Here is a 17,589-nt window from a genome sequence, read left to right as displayed (position 1 = left end):
CGGCTCTGGCCGGGCCCGCCACTCACCGCCACCCGCGGCTCCGGCCGGGCCCGCCACCCACCGCCGCCCGCGGCTCCGGCCTGGTCCACCGCTGCCCGGGCCCACCGCCGCATTCTTCTCCGCCGCTTCGTCCGGCCATCCTGGGCGGCCAGAAGCGGCCGCTCCGAAGAAGCCAGGTAAGTGGCAGCACGGGCAGGCCTCGGCCATGGCTCTGCCGCCTCCTTGGCCGCACCGTCTCCTCTGGCCGAGGCGGCGGCTTTGCCGCCGCCTTGGCCAGTGTCCCCCACCGCCGCTTACCCGGCTTCTTCAGGGCGGCCGCTTCTGGCCGCCCAAGATGGCCGCCGAGTGCTGGCGGTCCTGGCTCCCTGGCTCTGTTCTGGCCATGTGCTTCGCGCATGCCCAGAAGAGGCCAGGGAGGCACGGACACACGCTTGGTGTCCGTCCACGGACGGACACCAAGCGTTTTATAGATAAGGATTATTACAGCAAACCAAAAATGTTTGTTGATATTGTTTTGAACTTGTTTATTACATGCCACCGATGGCTCTAGGTGGTTCACAACAGTATTTTAATCTGTATGGATCCAGACTATTCATGAGTAGAACAATTGAAATAACATTGACATTAATTCCTATTAATTTCAATGCTACTACTCATAACTAATGAAGTGTATGTCAGCCACTGAATTTAACTGGCTACCTGCTTCAATTGCTAATAGTTCTTACATTCATTTTAAAAGGCATAGCAGTTTCATTCTGAAAGCAAACTATATCCTCCTTTTTTGTATAAAAGCCAAAAGGAAAAACCATCTTTAAATGTTCCTTTTAATATATTCTAGAACAAAGAGAAGAAAGCGGATACATCTATGTGGGCCCTTTACAAGTTCCTGCTTATTAACAGCTTTGGTGATTAATTAAGGGCTAATCTTTAACTGGTGATTAAATGTGTTCTTACAATCCAGTGGGTTCACAGCAATTAACCAATCAAAGCTTATAGTCATACATAATACAAGAGTGTCTTAAAACACAGTACAGTGTAGAAGGCGAACAGAAATGTGTCAGCTAAACCCACCTTCATGCTAATAAATCCCCTTGGCCACGCCCTCTGGGCATCCCTGGGTTCAGTGGTTGTCTGAGGAGGGCAGAGCTAAAATTAGGGATGGTATTTGTATAGCCAAGGTATGCATTGGCATGGAGAGTGGGGCTAGCTGACACACTCCCACTCCCCCCCCTTATTCAAATACGCTGCAGCTAGGGATGTATAAGCTGGCTCAATTCGAACTGCAGCTAGGGATGTACAAGCTGGCTCAGTTCGAATCAAATCGAACAAGTCCAGTTCAGTTGGTCCAAGTTTGAACTGAACTGGCCCCAGGGACAATCCCTAGCCTAAGGATGGGGGGAGGAGGCAAAAGAAAAGGTAGATACCCGCTATTTGCAGGCAGCAGTGGTAGAGATGATGGCACCGGTGGGGGCTCTTCCAACCACCCCCACCGGCTTCCTGGAGATAAGCCGGGGTCGGCAGCAGCATGGTTCAAGCAGGGGCTTAACGATGGTAGGGCAGGCAGGACCTGCCCGGGCTACTAGGAACCCCACCCCCAGCGAGCACTTGCCATTTATTTCAGGCATCGTTTGTTGCCTGGAAGTGTCTATTCCCCTTTCTCTCCCTCCAGAGAGGGAGAGAAAGGAAGAATAGATGCCTTCAGGCAGCAAGCGCTGCCTGAAATGATGCCAAAGAGCTTGCACAGGGTCTTCAGAGCTTGAGGCAACACCCCCTTTGCATGTGGTGTCAAAAGGGGGCGTGGTCTCAAGCTTCGAAGAGCCAGAGCAAGCTCTTCGGCGTCATTTCAGGCAGCGCTTGCTGCCTAGAAGCATCTATTCTTCCTTTCTCTCCCTCTCTGGAGGGAGAGAAAGGGGAATAAATGCTTTCAGGCAGCAAACGCAGGTTTGCTGAAATAAATGGCAAATGCTTGCTGGGGTGGGGGTGGGGATGGGACCTCTGAAAAGTATACAGTGTACTGTGCTTGATTGGCCAGCAAACTCGCCTGACCTGACCCCATAGAGAATCTATGGGGCATTGCCAAGAGAAGGATGAGAGACATGAGACCAAACAATGCAGAATTGCTGAAGGCCGCTAATGAAGCATCCTGGTCTTCCATAATACCTCATCAGTGCCACAGGCTGATAGCATCCATGCCACGCCGCATTGAGGCAGGGATTGCTGCAAAAGGGGCCCAAACCAAGTACTGAATACATATGCATGCTTATACTTTTCAGAGGTCCGATATTGTTCTATTCTTCAGTCCTTGTCTTCTTGGTTCCATGTAATATTCTAATTTTCTGAGATTGTGGATTTGGGGTTTTCATGAGCTGTACGCCATGATCATCACAATTATAACAAATTAAGGCTTGACTGATCTCGCTTTGCATGTAATGCGTCTGTCTCATATATCAGTTTCACCTTTTAATTTGCATTACTGAAATTAATGGACTTTTGCACGATATTCTAATTTTCCGGGTTTCACCTGTATCTTATACCCAATAGCTAATCAAAATAAGTCTCTGTAAAACTCCTTAAGACTGTTACAAAATGCAAATTTGGGGGCTCTTCTGTCATACCCAAATTTGTCTGCCCTCCTTTTTTGTTTTGATTAACATACTGACTGAAGAGTTCTGGATAATTTAAACACTTGCTGACTACTTTGTGATATTTTAGTTGATCCTAATAAAGACATCATCCTACTTTGGAACTGGAATCCCCCCTCCCCACTGGCCTCACTTGGCTACTTGCAATCCTTGTCAATTTTTAAATTTTTGAATGAGAAATAGGAAGTAGCTGGGTGCATTCTTAATAAATGACTTACCCTACTTTGGTTTGGGAGTTTCTCCCCCTAATGGCCTGATATGGCTACCTACGATTTTTGAAGTTTTAGAAGAGGAGTGGGAAGTAGCTGAGTGAGTTCCAGAGAGACAGATATGCCTGAAAGAGGGCATATTCTGCATTCTAAAACTAGTCTGGAATTGCATAATTATTTGCAATCTATCTCCTTCTGTAAACATACAGTTGATTTGTACAGAATATTGAGGAAAAAATAATCTTAATATTTTGCATCAAGCATGAGCTCTCCTACAAAATAAAATGTATATAATCTACTCTATTGGGCAGCAGGGGTGCGAAATCTCTGCTCAGAACCAGAAAATATACTGTCTCCCCCATGGGGATGTCACTGAGAAGAATAGCAGCCCTTATCCCAGCCATATCAAGTATTCATGCCATAGATCAGCAGTGTCACATTGTGAGACCCTATGCTGCTGTTCCATGTTCTTGGGAGCCATGGGAGGTGGGTGTGGAGACTGGCAATGCAATACCACTAGTTCATATGATGACTACATGTAGATGGCCAGGACGAGAGCACACACTTGTGACAATTGTTACATGTTGCATTACGTTAATTGTTGCATTACTTCAAGTCATGCAGCCTACCCTGCACCCCAATGTGTGTGTGTGTGTGTGTGTGTGTGTGTGTGTGTGTGTGTGTGATGGTCCTCTGTCCCAAAAGGGCTCACAATCTAAAAAGAAACATAAAGTAGCCACCAGCAACAGCCCCTCGAGGGATGCTGTGCTGGGGTTGGATAGGGACAGCTGCTCCCCACCAACACAAGATAATCCCCACTTTAGGAATTGCCTCTTTGTTCAGTTATCAGGGGTATGTAGCATAGACAGAAGATTATTGTGATTCCCTTGCCCAGGGGTTTTACAAGGCTGGAGTGGGCCCTGGACAAAACGTGTAGATGAGCTCCTGACATATATGCTCCCTCGCTCCCTGTTATCTTTGTTGCAGAAGAATTGTAAGGACATAGAAAAACTAATATTTTTGGTACACCTTTCTTCTCACTCCAGTGCTTATAATATTACACACTCCCCAGGCATGCAGACACTTACACAGAAACACACACACACACACACACTTTCCTGGCTCAGGAATCCTGTAAAAACAAACAAACATATTACCCCAGCTTGAAGCTGAGATGAGTACTCCAATCAGGAGCCCCAGAACGCCAGTGAATTAGGGAGGTGGGAGGGGGAAAGTGAAGAGTGAGCAGTTGCTCAGTCAGCAGGGGCCCCCTTCCTCAAGGGCCCAGGGGCATTTGTCCCTGCACCCTTGTTCAATTATAGCTACACCCCTTCCCTTGTCTCGTGACTCTTGTCCCAGCAATTTTCTACCCTGCAAAGTCACTCCTTGCCTGATATTGTTAATGTGAAAGTGATGATTACCATTGACTAGGCCTGTGCACATAATGCAAAATAGTTTCCAGCAACAAAAACATCTGCGCACCTGCCAGACGATCAAAATCCCAGTCTCAGCAATGGCAGAGAGGAGGGGGAACTGGCTGTGCTAGTGGGGGAATTGGCTGCGCGGGCTTGCTTCAGGCTGCCAATCAGAGAAGGAGAGAGGGAGGGAGCTTCCTTCACTTAACTCTGGTTACCGCAAGCACAACCTTCAGTTCAGCCTTCTGTCGACACACTGCCATCTTCGAACCTCAGATAGGAGCAGCGAAACTGACTACAAACGGAAGGTTCAAATTGGAGTTTGGGAAGGGAAACCGCGGGTCGCTTTTGAGGTGGAACTGCAGTTGCACGCATTCAGATGACCACAAAATCCAACCTCTGCCTCATTAAACTCCCGTTTCCCATTACGTGCAAAGGTGGCCTAGCTGCGAGAAATAAGCTGAACCATTCCTAGAGACTCACCATACCAATCATTTTTCCTAAAGAGGATTTTGAATCACCACCACCCTGGTATTTCAGTTTCAGACATGGGAGAAGCTTGTTGCAGCAATCCCGTATCTATTTATTTTATTTATATGAAGAATTTCAACCCTGCTGCCCTTCTCTGCTACGGAACTCAAGGCAGCTAGCGGTGTAGAAATACAAAAACAATCAAAACACCAAACACCATAACACATAAAAATAGTAAAATCACAGTCAGAGTAGATAACAGCAGTCCAGAAAACCTAGTTCATAAATAGATTTAAAACACACACGCGCATGAGCACACACACCCCAATCAGGCCAACCTCCCACAAAGACCACTTTAAAGATGTGGGACTTCAAGCATTGCTGGAAAGCATATCAATTTGAGGGCCTCCCTCTGCTGGGCATTTCAGAATAGCTCTGTTCAGATTATCTCAATCTGTGGATGCTGTACCCAGGTACTGGTCAACAGGACTGGAGGATGTCCTGTTCCCCATCCCTGCCCCCCCACTCTCCATAAAATAGTGTTTATCAATAGAGACAACTACTCTATTCAGGGATATATCCTCCCAGAGTACAGCATTTGTCTCTGCAGACAAACACCATATCTTGGGAGAGCAGGAGCGGTGTGGTTTAAGAGCATATCAACAGAGCTTGCCAGTGTGTTCCCATTTTCACTGTACCTGGAACTGCACCCACAGATTAAGAATGCCTGAATAGGGATAGAAAGCCCTGCTTCTTGTTCTCACTTGCTGAATTTCAGCTGTTAGGGGCAATGAAGACTGGAATAGTTGATCAGTAGTGTACAGGAGGGCACATATGGAGAAGGTCACCTTAAGATCCAAACTGTTTAGGGTTTTAAAGGAAAGAACCAGAACCTTGAACTGAGTCTAGAAATGAACAGTAACCAATGCAGATAAAATTGGACCAGAGGATTATGCTCCATCTCATCCATCCCAAATAGGTGGCATCACTTTGGATCAACTGACATTTATGGGTGTTTTCTAAGGGCAGTCCCATGCAGAGCATGTTACAGTAGTCCAGGGGTGCAGATCCCCCCTTTAAGCATTTGAAGAGTCCCCCCATATTGTCTCCCATCCTTTCCACATCTACATGGAACTGCTAGAGGAGATATTTCAGTGGAGGAGTCATTAATATGCCAATGACAACCAGTTCTACTGCTTATTTTCTGCCAAAACTGGGTAAAAAATTCAGACTGAAAGGGATTCGTGATATGTGAAATGGCTGTCAAACACAATATTTGACAACCAGTCGTCCACCAGGCATGACATACCTTCTTTAGCTCCTCCTGAATGCACTTGCCACTGTCTTCTGAAGATAAACAAGATTTCTGGTTCTCTGATTCTGTTCTTGGCTCTGACACCAGCTCCTCTGAAGAAGTTTCTTTATTATCACTCATTTTATCAGCTAGTTCGTATAATCTTGACTTCAGCTTTTCTTCCATAGAGTGTGCCTTGGTTTGATGGTGTTGGTCTTCGCTGCTTATGTCAGTTTCTGATAAATCATCAGACACCTTAAAGAATTAAAAAAAGAAAAGAGCAAAGCAAAAAAGATCTCAAAGAAAATAAAATCAAAGTTGTATTTACAAAACCTGTTCACAATACCAATACTCCTTACACTGCAGGAGATCTAGAAACACAGCACTTTGATGCCTGCCACATGAATACAAAAGGAGAAATTGGTTTTCTTTTCTAAACAGCATGTGTTCAATACAAATCCATCCCCTAGATCATAACAACTCTCAACTCCCTCTTTGATTCTGCACCACAGCTTTTAAGCTCTATATAGCTTACATATCCGATTCTTCATGACAGAACAGGAATATTATTGCTGTTATCTGTGTAGATATTTTGTACTCCTCTGAGATATGCTTAGCACTGTTTATTCAGTGCATAATTCAATTAGATTCCTCCAAGGCTCAAGAAAGGAAACAACATTCTGTTATTGCACATACTTTTTATTTATATTCTGCTTTTTCCAAATATTCTGCTTTTTCTCAAAATATCTTTCAACAAAAATTCAGATGGTGGAGGCAGCCTTGCTAAGGCCCAGCCCTGTCTCTCACTGCCCTCGTTTCAAAGGATGACAATAAAGACACCTCTTTGGACAGGAATGTGAAGCAGAGCAATGGGATTCAGACAGTGTGTCTTGTAAGAGGGAATCCCAGATGTTGTATTTTGACTACAGCTCCCAGAATCCCTAGCTGCAGTGGGCTTTGGCTGAGGATGCTAGAAGTTATAGTCAAGAACATCTTGGGGTTCCTGTTAGAGGGAACACTGGATTCGGAGAGGGCACTTCTCCCTCACTCCTTCAGGTGATCAAATATTGTGCAAGGTTCTGCTACAGCCTGCAAGCTCACAAATGATATGGGTAGCCAAGGGCAAGTTGCCTAGACTGTTGGGCAAATAGTGCTTTGACTACTCAGGTTGCTGGGAAATGTGTTCCTTACCCCAGAAAAGATAGCTATTGCTGTGTGTATAGGAGTTGTATTAGAAGCACAGAAACTAATTAGATAGTGCTCTGATGTAATGACCCTGGAACCCTCCTCCAATTTGGGGACAATGCTGACAGTTCAAGGGATGAGACAGGGTGGCAAGACCACATAACCTTGACTCTGGGTGAAACCCACACCACTGGAACCCCCCTAGACAGGGAGAACCAGGGAGAGTACAGCGATACCTGAGCCAGTAATGTCACCACAACCTGAGGACATAAGTCTCGCTTTCATCTTCTACAGGTAGCTCTCCTGAAGACCTGCCACTCTAGTAAAGGTCCCCCAGCACTGTTAGGACCAGAATATTGGGCAAGGTCCTTTAAGCAACAAGAGTCTTCCCTAGGAAAGGGGTGGGACTAGTTCACTCTGCTGGGCAGCAGCCATCCCAACTGGTAGTTTGTTCCAAGGAGCTGCTAGCACAATATGTTGCTAAACCCAGCTCCTGTGGATTCTCCTCGGAGGTAGCCCAGGTCCTGAGCCCTTTCTCCTCAGAGCCACCCAACATCCATGCCCCTTCCAGATCCCTGGCTCATCAGAGACCCTGACTCCACATAGAATGGGATACCTTCACAACACTACAAGGAGTGTCATCAGTCTCTCTTTGTGCTATTTTGTCCTGTTATTTCAGAAACCCGTCCCCCCGCTTCAGAAGGTTGCCTTTTCTTCTTTAGAGACTAAAGTCTCCCATTAACCACACCTAGAATGTGCACTTCCCACAATATGAACCTTAAAAAAAAATAAAGCTATGCCTAGCCTTTTTGTTACATGGGCTGAGGGCTCATGTAGACCTACTGGAACTGGGTATGGCTTGCAAAAGTAAAATGTGAAGAAATAATCTGTTAATTGCACAAAAGGAGGATATAATATGGAAGACGCCTCGGAGTCCATGGGAAATTCCCTTCATGTAAAGTATAAGCTTCTGAAGGGGAGAAGGCAGAGGCTCTGAATGGAAAGAGTTCCTGCAACAAGTAGAAAGATCTGCAGTGACAAGGGAGAATGATAGGGCTGAACTGAACACAGAAAAGGAAAAAAGGGGGTGGAAAGGGAAAGGTCTATATGGGGTACTAAAGCAGGTTATGGACAGGAGAGGATAAGAGGAAATCAGCTGGCTCCAAAAGCTACTGGATATCATTGCATAATGACCAGGCAAGAGAAGAGTTGTGAGCTACAGTAGATAATGAAGAGAACAAAGAGATGCACAAAGATATAATCAACCCATCCAATCATGACATCTATTTATGATGGCACAGTCCCAGGGTTAGCTAGTGTGAATGTTTCACCACCAACACAGATTTTAGAGTGAAAAACTGAAGCCATCTTATTTCACTCTCTTTAATCTGCTACGGGTTTAAATCCAGTGCGTGTGGGGCTTCACCCGTTTCCAAATGTGCAAGCTAAATCAGTTTTCACACATCAAGGTTGGGGGAAAAATTTGACATTTGACAAGAGATTGGCAAAATGAACATTTGGTGTAAAAATGGCTTTCTTCTGATTTCTGTTGTGCATTAATAACATTCATGTGTGTGCATGCACAAAATAGCAAGAGAAACTCCATAGAGTTTTTAGCACTGTGTGAAAAGCACGAAGTGAGCTATGAGTTGCAACTCATAGTTGGTTTGCAACTTCAAATTCCCTATTCCCTACAGCCACAGGGCTCTGTGGTGGGCATACTTTACTTTACTTTACTAGTAAATTAGCCACATGCCCCACCTAGTGGAAGCAAGTGAATCCAGTTCTAGTATTCTTATTCCCTCTATTATGCTGATATTCTAACATGAGAGGAAACAGAAAAGTCGTATTTGTGCCATCATCCCAATATTATCCTTTAAGAAAAGTTTTATTAAAATGTGTATGCCCACACCCTCCTCTCCTTTGGGACACACAAAGCCTTTTCAGAATAATAGTACAATAGGACTTTGTTGTTAAATGAATATGGAATAGCTGTAATATTCAAATACGAAAAGTCAGTATTTCATACAAAACCTGCTATGTGACTGGCTCTAATTCAGTCAAGTTATTTTATTTTAATTTTGTGCCATCTGGTTTGTATATTTTAGCTTGGCTTCAATGCAAGGAGATAATCTGAAATTTAAATACATTTAAATAACTTAATACAGCCTTGGAACTGTTCACCAGCAATGAATAGCAATTACCGTATTTTACGGACTATAAGACGCTACGGACTATAAGACGCACCTTAATTTTACTCCAGTTTTTCAGAGTTTTAACATATTAAACTGTTAAAACATATAAGACGCACCTGAATTTTGGCGGATATTTTTTGAGGAAAAAAGTGAGTCTTATAGTCCATAAAATACGGTACCTCAAAATGACACTCAGGTGGCAAGCCTGACTCCAAAGATAGTGTGCTTGCGCTCTCTCTCTCTCTCTCTCTCTCTCTCTCTCTCTCTCTCTCTCTCTCGTCTTCTAGCCTCAAAGGGATACTAGCTTTCTAAGGCCAAAGGATAAAGTAGCCAAGCTGCATGTGTAAACACAGGGCAGTGCTGTGCCGGTTTCAGTCACAGCTAGAGAGGAAAGTAGGACATGACTGCCGTTATGTTGTGTTGTGTTATGTTTTATGTTATGTTAGGTTACGTTGTGCTACACCAGTGGTGTAGTGCGGGGTGTAGTGTGGGCAGGGATGAAGTCCTGGTACTTTTCTCCTTCAGGGTCTCAGCAGGGACGCAAAGGCCTTTGTTTTCTAAATAGGCTGCTCTTGCTATTCCAACAGTATGTTGCATAACTGAACAGTTGTTGTTGTTACTATCCTTCTTGTCTTCTGTTACAAGGAGTATCCTCCACCCTTTGTTGCTGACAATCCAGACTGCTCTTCTGGGTGAAGAACCACATGAGGTTCAGGTTCTATAGGATTAAACTATCCTTGATGTCTTGCAACAGAAACCCCGCCCTCAATTATTGCATCTAAGTGGGGTTTGTGAACACTGCTGTGGAAGAGGCTGTGGGTCATGGCTGTAGATATCGGGGCTCTCATGGAGAGTACCTGCACCTGAATTTGTGACTACCCCACTGGGCTTCCCACGCAATCTTCTATCTTATGGGCTACCGGAAGCTTTTTACACCTGGCTTCGCATCACCTCCAGAATGGTATGTGAATGCATCACCTGCTATGTGAATATCACCTGATATGTGAATGCATCACCTCCAGAATGAAGGTGTGCATTCACATATCAGCCAAATTTACACCAGAGTCCCTGTGAGCTATCAGGGAGCACTTCACATACAATTTGGGTTTTTCATTGTGTGTTAGAGCATAGCCTGATTTACATCCCCTGTTAACTGGGCAAAGAGGCACCTTTTACTGTGGTGATTCTCTTTGTTTGGCAGGGGGAGAGTAACTGGCCCTATCCACCCTCAGCATAGTGCCTCCAGTGACTGTTGCTGGTGTCTATCTTGTGGGTTTTTTTAGAATGTGAGCCCTTTGGGGACAGGGAGCCATCTTATTTATTTATTATTTCTCTGTGTAAACCGCCCTGAGCCATTTTTGGAAGGGCCGTATAGAAATCAAATTATTATTATTATTATTATTATTATTATTATTATTATTATTATGGCACTACCTTGGCGTGGTTGTGGGGCTTGCGTGCTCTGAGGAAGGTGAGAGCTATGCCAGAGGTCCAACCATACAGGACAGGTCTCAACAGAGGATCCAGACAAAGAGTGCCTCTCCCATCAACAATATGGTGAGACGTAACTTTAATAAATCTATACCGGATCAGTCATCGCCCGGGTCAACAAGGACCGCACCAGGTGCTGGAGTCCCTGGACATCTGGTGGCAAGTGGGCAACAGGACTCAGGATCTTCAGTTGAGCAACCAGGGCTGGAGACTGCAAGGTTACTGGAAGAAACGTCGCTTAACCAAAAAACAAAACAAAACGAAAAATGCCAACAAGGAAATAATGATCTGCTATTACAAGTCTAATCCAACTAGAAGAGGTTATTTAAAAAGAATGTACCAAATTTGGAAAGAGAAGCATCTAGATACAGAAATAACAGAACAAAGGCTAGCAGACCAGAGAAGATTCATAATAAGAAACAAAGTATTCACAGGAGTAGAGCTGGAAGAACTGCAAAGAGCAACACAGGCTCAAGATATGGAAGAAGAATTACCACCAACTGAAGAAGTTGCTCAGGCGCAGGTGGAGGAGGTGTTGGAAATAGAGGATGCCACTGTTGCTGAACTGTTTCAAAATCAAAACCAGGCAACCTCCCCTTTGCCTTCACCTCAAAAACCCAAATGCCATTTAACAGAAAAGCAACAAGAACTAAAGCAAAAAATAACTGAGCACATGAACCAAACAACCACCAGGGTTCAACTTCCAGCTCTAAAAACAGTTGCCAAAAAACAACTTACTCAGGCATTAAAAGATGTCAATGCTGCATTTGCAGAAATAACAACCAAGAATTTGCAAGAAACAAACCAACTCATGTACAGTGCAGCAACAATAACAACACAAGAGCTCGGATATAAGATCAGTGGACCTGTCAAAAAAGAAAGCAGTACATCACCTAAATGGAAGATTAGATTAGAAAATAAAATCTCCAGGCTCAGATCAGATGCTAGTAAATTGAAAGATATGAAACACAAGAAGCTGAAGAATGAAAACACCAAACAGTATCTGATCCAAAAATACCACCTAGATTCAAGGAAAATTAGAGAAGTCCTGGAAATAATAAAGCAGCAAATAACAGCAGTGTCAAAGAAGATTAGCAGGTACGAAGCCAGAATCACACAACACAGGCAGAATCTCCAATTCCAGTCGAATCAGAGACGTTTCTACCAAAGCATAGAAGGAAAAACTGCAAGAAACCTAGAAACACCAAATAAAGAAGAAACAGTGCAATTCTGAGGGAAATTATGGGACAATCCAATAGATTATAATAAAAAAGCAGGCTGGGTGAAAGAGGTCGAAAAATGTAACCAACAAATGCAAGATCTAATAATAACACCAGAATTAATAAGTGAAAGAGCAAAGAAAATTAAAAATTGGACTGCGCCAGGCGACGATGAACTGCATGGCTTTTGGCTTAAACACCTAACAAGCCTTCATAAACAAGAAAATGGCAAGAGAAGAAAAACCAATCTAAGTGTTGCAAGGAATGACTACAAGAAAGCCTTCAATTCATTGCCTCACACATGGATACTAAAATGTTTAGAAACAGCTGGTGTCAGCAAAAACCTTCAGATATTTATAAAAAAAGCAACGAGCATGTGGAGTACAGAGTTAACAATCTATGGTGAGACACTTGGACAGGTTAGCATTAGAAGAGGCATTTTCCAAGGGGACTCACTATCCCCTCTGTTGTTTGTAATCGCCATGACCCCACTTTCACAAATACTAAACAAAACAGGTCTCGGATACCAAACATCTAAAACATCCAGTAAAATCAACCATCTGCTGTACATGGATGATCTGAAGTTGTATGGAAAGTTCCAGTCAGAAATCGAATCACTGCTAAACACTGTCCGTATATTCAGTAGCGATATAGCAATGGAGTTTGGACTAGACAAGTGTGCTGCATTAATAATGAAAAGAGGAAAAATAAGAAAAACAGAAGGAATAGAACTGCCCAATGGAAGCAAGATCAAGAACCTGGAAGAGAAAGAACCTTACAAATACTTGGGCATTCTCCAGGCTGATAACATCGCACACACTGAAGTTTAAAAAAAAAAAAAAGGAAGTGAATACATCAGGAGAGTCAGAAAAATCCTGAAGTCCAAACTCAATGGCGGGAACACCATACAAGCCATAAGCACCTGGGCTATACCTGTTATCAGATACACTGCAGGAATAATAGACTGGACCCAAGCAGAGCTAGAGACGCTAGATCGTAAGACCAGGAAAATCATGACCATCAATCATGCTCTGCACCCCCGCAGTGATGTCGATAGGCTATACCTCCCTCGCAGCTCAGGTGGAAGAGGAATGCTGCAAGTCCATCAAACAGTCGAGGAGGAGAAAAGAGGCCTTGAAGAATATATAAGGGACAGTGAAGAAGATGCACTTAAAATGGTCAAGAATGAGAAACTATTCAACACCAATGAAACAAAGCAGGCCTACAAGAAAGAACAAGTCAAAAACCGAGCAGAAAAATGGAGAAATAAGCCCCTGCATGGTCAATATTTGCACAATATAAGTGGAAAATCAGACATCACCATGACCTGGCAATGGCTTAAGACTGGCAACTTGAAGAATACTGGCTGCACAAGAACAGGCACTAAGAACATATGCAATAAGAGCCAAAGTCAAAAAATCCACAACAAACAGCAAGTGCTGCCTTTGTAAAGAAGCAGATGAAACGGTGTACCACCTAATCAGCTGTTGTAAAAAGATCGCACAGACTGACTACAAACAAAGGCATGACAAGGTAGCAGGGATGATACACTGGAACATCTGCAAAAAATACAAGCTACCTGTAGCCAAAAATTGGTGGGACCATCAAATTGAAAAAGTTGAAGAAAATGAAGATGTAAAAATATTATGGGACTTCCAACTACAAACAGACAAACATCTGCCACACAATACACCAGATATAACTGTTGTGGAGAAGAAAGAAAAACAAGTCAAAATAATCAACATAGCAATACCAGGGGATAGCAGAATAGAAGAAAAAGAAATAGAAAAAATAACCAAATACAAAGATCTACAAATTGAAATTGAAAGGCTGTGGCAGAAAAAGACCAAAATAATCCCAGTGGTAATTGGCGCCCTGGGTGCAGTTCCAAAAGACCTTGAAGAGCACCTCAACACCATAGGGGCCACAGAAATCACCATCAGCCAATTACAAAAAGCAGCTTTACTGGGAACAGCCTATATTCTGCGATGATATCTATAACATCAGCAACAACATTGACAATAAAATTCAGCCATCCCAGGTCCTTGGGAAGGACTCGATGTCTGGATAAAACAAAGCAGTCAATAACACCTGTCTGACTGTGTAAATAAATAATAATAATGATATCTGAGGTAGGGGAAAAAAAGCCACTGTTTGCATTGATTTTTTGGACAACTTCAAACTCACAGTAAAGCCTTGCAAAAAAACCTGTGGTAAAGTCTGCAGTCTGGGAAAGCTCCTGGTAATGTCCAAATTCGGACAGAGAGCTATTCATACAGCTGGATATAGTGGTCACATGGAATCCCATTGCTTTTGGGGCTCCGAAACCTAAAGGAAGTGGTGGCAGGGAATCAGTCCTTGTGTTTCCCACTGCGGTGCAGGTAATATAAGCAGAAGGACCAATCACCTGTGCTGTGGCTTTGTCTCTGCTCTTGTAACTTCCCAAGATAAAGGATGCAACAGCAGGTAATCAATCTCTGTGCCAACCATGGGGATAAAATGGGTGGAAGTGAACTTGGATAACTGAAAGCAGAGGAAGTATCTTGTTTTTAAAGTTGTTTATGCAACTTATCAGAGCTGTTTTAGGGGTGGGAACACAGGACAGAATCACTATAAAACAATTGATCAGGAAATATGTCTGAATGGGCACTGTCATGAAGGATTACTATGATACTCTCTTTGTTAGAGTGGAAGCCATCCTTGCAGCCTGTGTGTTAGAGATTGTAACTCCCTGCTGCAGTTTAGTATTACCAGATTATAACAGTTTATACAGTGCAATTATTCAGTCCTTGGCACAATTCTGATAACAAAATAAATATGAGTGATGAGGATCAGAACAGTATTCCACTTCTGACTAGACTCGGAGCACTGTTGTTTCTCTGCCCAGCAGAGGGCGATTTGATATTCTTCTGCAGACAGCACATTGTATTAATTGAATTTTAAATTACCTGACTTGTGCTCAAATTCTTCTTGTGTGCTTTTGTGCGATTTTTGCCTGTGCATAGATCTTCTGATAAAGTCTTGCCTTTTTTCCATCTTCTGGATCTCTTTTCTAAATCATAATAGGCTTCCTCACTCTCGCTGCTATCTGAATAGTCTAAACTGGTAGCTGGTGGGTTAAAATTCACATCTAGTTCTCCATGTAATTGTGCTTTTTCCTCTCTGGGCTTATCTTTACAAGTTCTCCTTTGCATCCAAGGAAGATGGCTAGATCCTCTAGCCTCCTTAGAAGAACTGACTGAAGATGTTTCAGAATCAGAGTAGACTGTCTCAGTTTTGGTAAAGAAAGCAGGTGAAAGGGAGGTCACAGGCTGGTACAGCTCATTGGCACAACCCCATTCAGTATTGCACTGGGATTCAGTGTAATGGGAGTCCTTTGGCAACTGCTTGGGCCTCCGTCGTAGCTTGTTCAAAGCTACATTCCAGTCATAGTCATCTTCGCTATCAGAGCCCATCTCGTCATAAGCAGATACAATACTGGATTCGTTCTCCAAAGCTTTGAATACTTGGCTCTTTGGTTTGGCAAGCATTCGAGGGCGAGGCAAGATGACGTTTTGCAAGGCCACCCAATTCCCATCTGTGCTTTGTAAAACAGGAGGAGGAGCTAAGGAAACACAAGAAGGATATAACATTTCATCATGACTTTATTTGTATTACTACCCTAAGCAATTATATTGGAGCTGACCTGTTTTTCAATTGCAAACAAACAAACAAACAAACAAACAAACAGGAACATAGAAAGCTGTCTTTTACCCAGTCAGACCATTGGTCCATCTAGATCAGTATTATCTATAGTGGCAGGCAATGACTCTCTCAGGTTTCAGGCTGCAGCCCATCCCAACCCTACCTGGAGATGCCAGGGACTGAGTCTGAGACCTTCTGCATGCAAGCAGATGCTCTACCACAATGCTGCAGCACCATTCCCTAAAGGGAAGACTGGCTCTCCACCCCAAACAAATAGTCTATTTAGTATCATATATATTGTGAGGGAATAACAGACATTCATAAGAGGTGTGCAACATATATCTTATTATGGGAGACTTGATGTGTGAGCACTGCAAGATATTCCCTCAGTGGATGAAGCCGCTCTGGGAAGAGCAGAAGGTTTCAAGTTCCCTCCCTGGCTTCTCCAAGATAGGGCTGAGAGAGATTCCTGCCTGCAACCTTGGAGAAGCTGCTGCCAGTCTGTGAAGACAATACTGAGCTAGATAGACAATGGTCTGACCCAGTATATGGCAGTTTCCTATGTTCCTAATGATGTAGTGTGGAATGGACTTCTCAGAGCTTAAGGCAGTGAGTCTGAGTTTGTTTGTAGTTTGTAGGGCTTGGATATAAGAAGGGTTTGCATCAATCCATTGTATCCATCAAAATAATTAGGGATTTTCTAAAAAAAAATTAAATAATAATGGTGATGACAGTACACAGTTATTTCACTGTATATGTACAGGGAAACGTCATTATCCACAGATTCATTATCTGTGGATTCGGGTATCTGCGGTCGGGTAAAAGACACCCGACCTTGGCATATGTGGGGGGCTGGGCACATTGACCTCATGTATCTGCATATACATGAGCTGGAAATTATTGCAGAGGTCCTATCCAGCCGCTATTTTGTTTCTCAGAGCCACAAAATAGCTCCCATTTAAAATAAAAAATGGCGATTTCCACCCAATTTTAGGGCATTCCGGGGTAACAGCACAGTGCCGTGGGGTGGGGGGAGCAAAGCATGGCAAGGAGCTTTCCCTCACATTTTGCCCCCAAATCTGGCTGAAAATCGGTATTTTGGGCATTTTCCCAGCAACAGGAACCTAACACCCAATTCTCCATTGAAACAATGCCTCGATATTTGTCGTTTCCATGTCCACGGTGCAACGGTGGAACAGAACCCCCGTGAATATCGAGGTCCTCCTGTACAGTGTATGTCTGCAGCAAATCTGTAGCCAGTCATGGCTTCCCAGTATGTTTATGTGCAGTAAAATACATATGTGTGTGATTAGCACACTGCTTTTCCCATCATGCAGGCAATTTCTTTGCAGGACTCACTGTGTTGATTATCTGGAGTGGATACCCTTGTACATGCTGATTCAGAAACAATTCTTGTATTGGATCCAGACTTTGGGTGAGCAGAAGGAATTTAGCACAAGGGAAGTTCCCTTCTATCCTCAGCAGTCCCCTCTGCCCCACACCCCCAGTCACTCTGGAGGGTTCAGGACCTTCTGGAAGTGGGTGGAGGGACTGCAGAAGAAGAAAGGAATTCCCAAACAGTCTGATTGGGGGGTGGAATGAGCGGGATGCAAAGGAAGAGAGGAACTGCCCCAAATTGCTTAATTGTTGAGCTTTGTGTAGAAGCCTGCTTCCAGGCATGGATTAATCTGACTTGATCACATGCAGTTCTCGGTGCTAATGTAGAATAAATAGTACAGGGCATGTGTACACCCTTCCTAGCACATGGAAGACCATAATGTCT

The 17,589-nt window shown here is 43.6% G+C and overlaps 1 protein-coding gene across 5 annotated transcripts in view; it reads right to left on the bottom strand.

The window, feature by feature from the left end:
• MYRIP (myosin VIIA and Rab interacting protein) overlaps window positions 1–17,589 on the bottom strand; it is a 314,404-nt gene that overhangs the window by 31,494 nt on the left and 265,321 nt on the right. For all 5 annotated transcript variants that reach the window (XM_053263239.1, XM_053263243.1, XM_053263240.1 and 2 more), the window contains 2 exons: window positions 15,071–15,726; window positions 6,047–6,286 (listed from right to left, as the gene is read on the bottom strand). In XM_053263239.1, the coding sequence (XP_053119214.1) occupies window positions 6,047–6,286; window positions 15,071–15,726 (896 nt within the window). The remainder of the gene's footprint in view (window positions 1–6,046; window positions 6,287–15,070; window positions 15,727–17,589) is intronic.

This window comes from Hemicordylus capensis, chromosome 6 (assembly GCF_027244095.1).
Source record: "Hemicordylus capensis ecotype Gifberg chromosome 6, rHemCap1.1.pri, whole genome shotgun sequence".
Classification (NCBI taxonomy): domain Eukaryota; kingdom Metazoa; phylum Chordata; class Lepidosauria; order Squamata; family Cordylidae; genus Hemicordylus; species Hemicordylus capensis.
Note: the sequence above shows the minus strand (reverse complement) of the source record. Positions and strands in the feature narration are given on the sequence as shown.